This window comes from Vicia villosa, linkage group LG4, assembly GCF_029867415.1.
Source record: "Vicia villosa cultivar HV-30 ecotype Madison, WI linkage group LG4, Vvil1.0, whole genome shotgun sequence".
Classification (NCBI taxonomy): Eukaryota; Viridiplantae; Streptophyta; class Magnoliopsida; order Fabales; family Fabaceae; genus Vicia; species Vicia villosa.
Window position 1 is genome coordinate 35,878,647 of NC_081183.1, and position 8,929 is coordinate 35,887,575.

Here is an 8,929-nt window from a genome sequence, read left to right on the forward strand (position 1 = left end):
ACATCCCACCAAACAAATAGGTCTATAATCATCGAGATCTAATGGATTAGATGATTTCGGAATCAAAGCCAAAAAGGAGGATGTCACCGCCTTGGACAATTCACCCCCCATATAAAAATGAGCAAGGTACCGCATGAAGTCGACTCTAAGAAAATACCAACATTTCTTGATGAAATGAAAAGTATAACCGTTGGGCCCCGGACTTTTGGATCCCCCACAACACGCTAAAGCTTCCACAACCTCTTCTTCTTGAAAAGGCCGTTCAAGCCACCTTTTGTTCTCTCCACTTATGCTATCAAAAGGGATCCCCTCTAGTGTCGTGTCAAGGTCCCCCTCATCATCGAATTTGCTAGAAAAATGACGAACAACTTCATCTTTAATCTCCCAATTGAATTCGCCAATGCCAGGAAAAAATCAGCCTTCCAAGCATGAATAGGCACACCGAAAATCCTCAACCACACTATTCTTTCATCATCCATAACACCTTCCTCCCATTTTACAACATTCACGAAACAATTCCTCCACCACAATCCGCCTTCCTCGACAAGATCCGCAATAGTGCCAGCTTCTGTTTCTTCTAGCAGACATAGAGATGCTCCCAGAGGTGTGACATTAATGTTAAAACAACCTTCCATTACAAGCTTTGTTTGAATATGATAAGTGGATCCTAGCAGAACCACTCTCCCCACATAAGCTCTCCGATATCTCTGAATATCAACTTCAGAAATAGAGAAAGACACCACAACATTCTCGGCCTTCGCCCTGTCTTCCTGGTTGTTGGTTACTACTTCCACGAAAGATCTGTTCCAACGACCATTCGAAGAATCCTTGAAGCCCCACCCATATTTCCTCTTCGAATTTTCGCCCGCCTCCAAATCTCCCCCAAAACCCCTAGCACCTTGCTGCCTCCTGTGAACCGTAGGTCTGACCCGTTCGAACCTAGGAATATTAGCCATAATTTTGTGACCCGCTATCTGCACATTGTCCACGCTGATTTCCAGCCGTCTCACATCTTCAACATCCCTAAACCTCGCAAAACCAAACCTTTTCCCAGATTTGTTCCTTCTTGGGGCTATAGACACCTCCACCACATTGCCGATGCATCCGAAAAGATCATACAACTCCTTCGCTTTGATGATTTCTGGGAAGTCAGAAATGTAAAGAGACAACAATTTAGAAAAATCTACTCTATTAAGAGATCCCGAAGTGGAAAAGGAGTCCCATTTCGGAGCCCAATGTCTAAACTGTTTCCTTCTTGGCTCCATCCAGTTGCCATGGCCATTGAGGCCGCTACCCATGCTCAAGATGCAAAGAAAAAACCGACGAAGGACCTACAAACCAAAAACAGAGAAAAAAACAGAAGGACCTAGCGAAACCGAACAGAGAGATAACAACGAAGATCCCAAAATCGAAACTGAAAACACCCCCAAAACCTAAATCGAAAGCCTCAAAACCACCTCCTCGACAAGGTCCCTGATCCTAAGACCAGGAGTTTAAACCGAAGTCGAAGCGATGATACAGCCCTGATTTTGGTCGGAAGGTTTCAAATCTTGCCGTCTCCCCCATCGTTGTTCAAAAATTTGAGTTTTGTTAGTATGTCCAAATTTGTTTTTATTTTACTTCAAGAAAAAATTTGAATTATATTTGATTTGATTGAATAAAATAAGATTGGTAAGTAAATAAAAGGTAATGTTTTGTATATATTATAATTCTCTTGATTCGGAAATTTGTAAACAGTTAGAGATGATATTCATTCATAAAAACATTATAAAATATATACAAGAGAATTATATTTGAATGATATTTGAATGAGGAAAATCCATCCCAAATCCTGTTAATTTACAAATTTTATTTATTTATTTGAATGATATTCGGTTTGTTTAAATAAATAAATAAAATTTGTAAATAAATAAAATTTGTAAATTAACAAAAAATAGGATTTGTGATGGATTTTCCTCATTTTTAACTAACCATTTCTCGATTTTCTAGTTATGAAAATTAAATTTTATATCTCGTATTAAAACTAATGTACTTAAAGTTTAATTGTTAAAATTACTTCATTTTTATTTATTAAATTTATAAAAAAAAAAGTATTTCCATGTCTCAGTCATTATTTTATTCTATCACAAATCAATGAGCAATCAAATACATACAATCAATAGATCATACCAAAGACTTATGATATAGTATAGAGACGACTATATATTTGAAACTTATTGATGTGAGTTTTTATAGGTGGCAGAACAATTATTATAGGATTAAATACGTTTTTAGTCTCTATTATATTGCAACAATTATTATATTACAACAATTATTATATTGCTGACTTTAAATTTAAGCAAGCAATGTTGCGGTGAGCAAGAGTCGCCACCGACTTTTATTTTATCCAATTTTTAGGAAAGGCTAAAAGAACAGAAAAAAACCTTTTTGAAAGAGATTGAGTTCGGGGGGTAAGTTATACAAAGGGAAGGTTTAAAGCACCCTTTGTGTCCATGGTTATCCATGGGCTCTTAATTGCTTAGCTCACTTTTGTTTTCAAAATATTTGAAGTGTCGTGTGTGAATAGTAAAAACTTTGAAGAAGAACTTTAGCTTGTAAATAAGCGTAGTCTTTTTGAAAAGATACTTTGAAAAGAAGTGGGAAAAGATTTTGAATTTTGAATTTGCATTTGAAAAAGAGAAAGCAATTAAAAAGCAATTACCCTTAAGTTTATAATTTTTGTTCTTTTAGCTTTTCAGGGCTATCCATACCATGAGAGGGTAGGAAGTCCTTTTATTGGATGTAAAGGGTCATTGAAATTATCGTTCGCCATAAGACTGACCTTGCCATAAAGAGGGCAGGTAGCCTAAGGGAATGATAGAATAGTCATTTAGGCAACAGGCGAGGATACCTTAGCAATTGGGACAATCATTATTTACCGAGGCAACTTCGAGGGACAAGATCATTTACTGTTAAGGCAACTTCGAATGGACTATGATCTTATGATGATGAACTGAGAGTAACATTTGTTTTGCTTAGGTATCCTCGGAATCGAGGGACTTGACTATTTTTAGTATAATTAGAGGCAACAGGCAACAGTAATAAGACAACAGTAATAAGAAGGCAACCGGCAACGAGAGAGATTACCCTAAAGGTGTGTGTGTGTGGCACAATCAGGTGATTTCAATTCAGATATTTATCTTGTAATTAGTGATGCTAATTCAGTTCAAAGCTTTCACTCCCTAAGATTACTAACAATGGAAGAAAATAAAACAGTTAAAATCCTACGCTATTACAATAAACACCTGCGGGGATGGGGGAAATTAAAAGGCGGAAAAATAAACCTAATCTATTACAATAAAACCCTTATAGGGTGACAGAAAAATAAAGGCAGAAAATAAGAGAGAATAATAATTAATTTACACATCTTGAGCCTTCATCGTTCCTTGATCAACCCTGAAAATGACGAATGAAGAAGAGAAAAGTTAGTGCATTATAAATCAAGAATTATAGAATAGTAAAGCAAAAGGAAAATAAAAGGTATTGATAAAAAATAAAAGAGGTTTCAAAAAAAGGCAAAAGGTTTTAAAAACATTCAGGGTAAACCCTGATTTTTAGGGAATGAGGGTTTTATGAGAAAAAGACACTAAATTAATGGACGACATCTACCTAAAAACCTAAGGCTACTAAGGTTTCTAAATGAATCAAGGCTAACAAACCCAAAAATTAATTATTGATTTTTTACCTAATTAATTTTAAAATTAGCTAATCCTGATTAAATTCTTTTTTATAAACCCTAATTTATTTGCCTATATTAAAATTATTAATTAAAACCTAAATTAAGATTATTAATCAAAACCTAAATTAAAACTAAGTTAATTAAATTAATTATTCTAATTAGTTTTAATAAAATATAATAAACTAATCTAATAGAAATTAATAAGCTAATTATTATCTATTTTAAATTAATTATTAAAATAAAATTGTTGATTTAAAAGAATTTTAAAAAGGATCGAAAAAAAGGTTTGGTAGTTGAAAAGAAAATAAAACCAGTTAGAATAAAAGAAAAAATAAAAAGAATTTAGAAAAAGAAAAGAAAACTTAGCTCTATGGATCAGGTGTGGAGAACCTGTGAAGGTGCATGGCGGGATTGCACGTTCCTGTGCGTTGGATTAATTATCAAGGGAGTTTGATGGTTGAGATCTGCGAGCACACTGTCGCTACCGCAAAAATCAATAGTGTCGCCACTAACATATTTATCCTGAAAAGGAAGGGAATGCCAGCAAACCACAAAACAAAACAACGGTCTCACGACCAGAGAAAAAAGGTAAGGGAGTCGGTTATGCGAGGGGAAGGTATTAGCACCCCACGCGCCCATCGTACTCGATGGTATCCACGCTTGTGTCTAAAACTATGGGTGTGTAACAAATCTACGCTAATCTGGACTAAAATGAATGCAGAATGTAGGGAAAAGAAAGAGTTATACTCGCACGGGCCCTACCCCGCTGCCTACGTATCCTTTTTGAGGAATCAGAGGTACCGTAGCTCGGCTAACTAGTTTCTGTTTGTTTTGTGTTTTTTAGGTGAACGAGTTACATTCACACTCCGCTGCTCGACCTTTGGAGACTTATGCTTGAGAATGGAGCAGAAATAACAAGCTCTTAAGAAAAGAAAATCAAAGAGTGTGGTTTGTGTTTTAAAGAATGCATGAGGAAGACCTAAGCTAAAGGGGAAAGCTCGCTACCTAATGTTATCATACAAAGGGTACAAGTCTAAACTAAACTAGCAACCTACGAGGAAAAGGGAAAGCAAAACAAGAGTATCACACAAACGAGCTCCGCTCGTAAAGCAAACAAACTACTGGCACTAGCCAAATAGTAGAAAAGCGGTACCGCCATAGCCAAGGGGAGCGAATCACCCGAGTCAACCAAGCATTAGACCTCGCGAAAATGATCGGGCCATAGACAAGAGGAGCGGATCCCTCTTAGCAACCAAGCCGTCACGGATTTGAAAGGAAAACGGTGCGTGCGTACACCGAGCATCAACGTCGAGCGACGCGAGCTATAGGAAATGTGGGGGCCGGTTGCATGAACCCTTTTCCTGACATACTCAATAACAAGATCTTGTGCAGGTTCAAAAGCGAGCAACACGCAGCGTGCGCATACTGAACAGACTCGATGAGACTAGGCGGGGGTTGATTGCTAACCCTTTCCGCGTGCCTTCCATGAGGACTTAACGGAGTGCCATATAGGACTTATTACACCGTGACTCCCTGCCGCAAAGCACAAATATAAACACACCAACAAAAACAGAGCCTCTTTCGAGGGCTTGGCCAGATGCATGTCTAGGTCCTACTTCTCATGTTAAAGGATGATGCGAGAAAGCGATAAAGTGCGAGAAAAAATAAAATGAAACGGGATCAATACCAAATGGATGATGATTTGTAAACTGTAGCGAAGTGAGCAAAGAAACTAAAGGATCCCGCGAGCGAGCTAGCAAAGCAAAAGCAAGTGGTCAGCACACCGATTAGCCATGAAAGCACACAAAGGTCGACATACGCGTCGAGCATAATCACAATACACCTGCAAGAGGAACAAGCAAACCAAACAAGCAGATATAAAGTAATAGGAACGTGTCTCCACGATGAGAACACGATGCGAGTGAATGAAATCGTGTCCCGCAAATAAAGCGGAACACTCAAGCAATGAGCGTCGATTGGTGACTATCCAAATGCCTTGCACACTAGAACACAAGTTAGAGATAACAAAAATTCGCAATCGGAATTGCGTCATTGTATTATAAACTAAACCGAAAATGAAATACGGAGTAGAAAATGAAAATACGGCGAAATCAAATCAAAACCCAAATGGGACAGCAACAATGCGCATAAGAAAATATATACAAAATAGCGTCGGAACCAACAACAAACACCCACAAGTAGTCAAGACATCATTAGAAGCAAAAGTATACCGTTTTAAGCGAGAATTGAACAATTAATACACTTTTAAGCATAAACTACATGAAAACAAAATAGCAACATGAGATAGCAGTCAAAAGTAAACCAAATATATACAATAAAAATATGGAAACCAAAACAAGCATTTACAAGTCAAACGGTACATCGAAACGGCGAAATCGGGTAAAAACGATAAAAACTAAACTTGTCGGAATTAAACCAAAATTTTATTGCAAGGTTAAAACGTGCTAAAGAAGTCAAATATGCAATCAGAATTTACAAAATCGGCCCAGAAGCGCGACTTTCGGAACAGGGGCAGTAGCGAAAACGGTAAAAAAAGTCGGCCGAAATCGAAAATAAATTGTACAAACAGCTCCGAAAAAATTATTACGTATGAAAAACATTATTTACATTCGCGAAAAGTCCACACGGTTCAAGAGTTATGTCATTTTGAAGTAAAGCCGACACACCGCGCGCGTTATGGAAAAATTGGGAAAAAAGCCACAAGCAAAGCATAGCAGAAATTTCCAGCAAGTAAGAGCAACAATTAACATGCAAACAAACTTTATTATCACCTTGAATAAACACTAAACAAATACACCAAAACTCTAGGCCAAAATCTCTTTAGTTTCTATGTTTTTCAAGAGTTAAAAGTAGTGAACATAACAACAAATGCTAAATTTAAAATACTGCACTAAAAATGCTGCTAAAGCAGTCCCGTAATGCATAGAAAACACATACAAACACCAAGAAATGACTCATGGAAATTGACACATCAAATTATATTATTGGCAAGAGCAAAGATAACATAGAATCATGATTTTCAAGAGTGTAACCATTACAATTCTCCACATTAAACTCACATTTGTGCACCAAGTATATTCAACTTCAATCATTATCATCAAGCACAACAACAACAAGAACCAACCTCAAAAATTCAGCATCATGCTCATGGTTATAACCTCTCATGTCAACACCAATTATCATGCTTAAGTTGAAATTCACATTCTAAAATTGAACCAAACAAGTCCTACTTCTAAAATTCATCCACATGCACCTTAATTCACAACAACTCAATATTATCAAATCATCACAACTCTCATAATCAAATCGTCAAACACTTTGTGTGCATATATTTAATTCATAGAGCATTATCAATATATCATCAACAACTATTCACTGGTAAATCTCGAATTCACTCAAATAATCAAGATCAACACAAATCATTCAATCAACAAACAATTATCATCATCAATTATTATAGATCCATCATTCGCAATCAAAAATCATCATGATCAATGTCGAAATAAGCAACAAAATCAATGATCTAGCAAGGTTTGTAGTGAATTTACCGGATCAAGCGACGAGAATGAGATTGGATGAACACGAATGCGAACACGACGCGAACACGAATGAGATCCAAGAGATGAGAGAGAGAGAGAGAGAGAGAGAGAGAGAGGCGCGTGCGAATATAGGAGACAAAAGGATGCGAACTCGAGATCTTGATCTTCAATTCATGTTGTTCTTGAATTTGATGAAAATCAATGAATGTTCATGAAGATTGATGAAAGTTTGATAGAATTTGTGGTTTTGATTCGAGAGAAATGAGAGAAAGTGTTTTTGATTATTTTGGGTGAAGTGAAGTTATGAGAGTTTGTGAAGAAAAATGACTTATATAGCGGAGGTAGCGAAATATCCAAAACGCCCTTAATTATCTCTTTTTTGCTCGTTTTCAAGGAAACGCGAACCGGTGCGAATTTTGAGAGCGGGACCGACGTCAACTCGAAGATGACTAAAGTTGTAGATCGTAGCCGCCAGAATCATCTCAATCCGACAAGCGTTGAAGAAATTACGCGCGTTTGAATGACGAGAACCGTCGGTCCAACTGGCGCGACTGTGCAGAATTTTGTGCGTACCGCTCAAAGAACTCGATAAAACTCTATCTTCGGCTCAAAATCCAAACATGAACGTGTGACGAAGAATCGAAGCTAACGAAATTTCCAAGAGAATGCCGCCAGAATGGGCTTCATACGATAAAAATCGAAGAAGTTATGAATTTTCGAACTCGGTGCAACATACTTGAAATCACACTTTTTACCGAAACGACGCGACGATACTTAAAATGCTGAGAATTTTCGGTGCATAATCGGTCGACGGTCCAAACATATGAAATCTTGGTAATGATGGCATGGAGCTCTAGTTAAATTTTCAAGCGAATCAGACTAGCGGATTAGGATATATGAATTTTCCGAGATCCGAAACCCTACATTCAGCACTCTTTTCTTTATAAAAAACCAAGTAATTTGCCAATTCGACCACTTTCCTCAAAGAACTGGCTTCCGAGCCAAACACAAAAGTTGTAGATATCGTCGAAACAGTCGGGGCCATGCAAGAATTCAGCTCATATCACTTGTGAATTTTCTCGTATTTCCACTGTTTGAACCATATTTCACACCGCACTTCCTTAAAACCTCAAGAACTCTTTATTGCTTTTCTTCAACTTTTGAATGACGAAATAAATGTAATTAATAACTTATAGGTCAAATAAAGAGGGCAAATTTTGGGGTGCAACACACACCATAAATCCGGACGAGCTGCATGCACTGGATTTGCAGGAGAAGTGATTATGAAAATATCATAAAAATTACGTGCAGTCGACAGGAATCGAACCCACCCCACTGTACACTATGCCTTTGGACTTGTCTTTAACCGCTGCGCCACTGCCTGATCGTTGTTGCTATCACGCACGCTAAATATGAAAACATAACAAAGCATTTTATTCAAAAATTGAAACAGAACATGCGAGGATCTTCTCCATTTGATCCTGCGTTTTTTGCTATGAGTTCTCCACGATTAATTCCTTCAAACATCCAAACTCACCAAATACCATGTATAAATCATAATTAATTATGAGGTTCAAATTTAAATCGCTTCTTAAGCACGATATGCCTATTAATTTAGGTTGATTCAGCTTATAATAAAAAATCCCCAAAT

General features: G+C 37.1%; 1 protein-coding gene across 1 annotated transcript; it reads right to left on the reverse strand.

Moving 5' to 3' along the window:
* Positions 1–311: 311 nt before the first annotated feature.
* LOC131597063 (uncharacterized) lies at positions 312–1,298 on the reverse strand. Its single transcript, XM_058869777.1, has one exon. The coding sequence runs from the start codon at positions 1,296–1,298 to the stop codon at positions 312–314; it is 987 nt and encodes a 328-aa protein (XP_058725760.1).
* Positions 1,299–8,929: the final 7,631 nt, after the last annotated feature.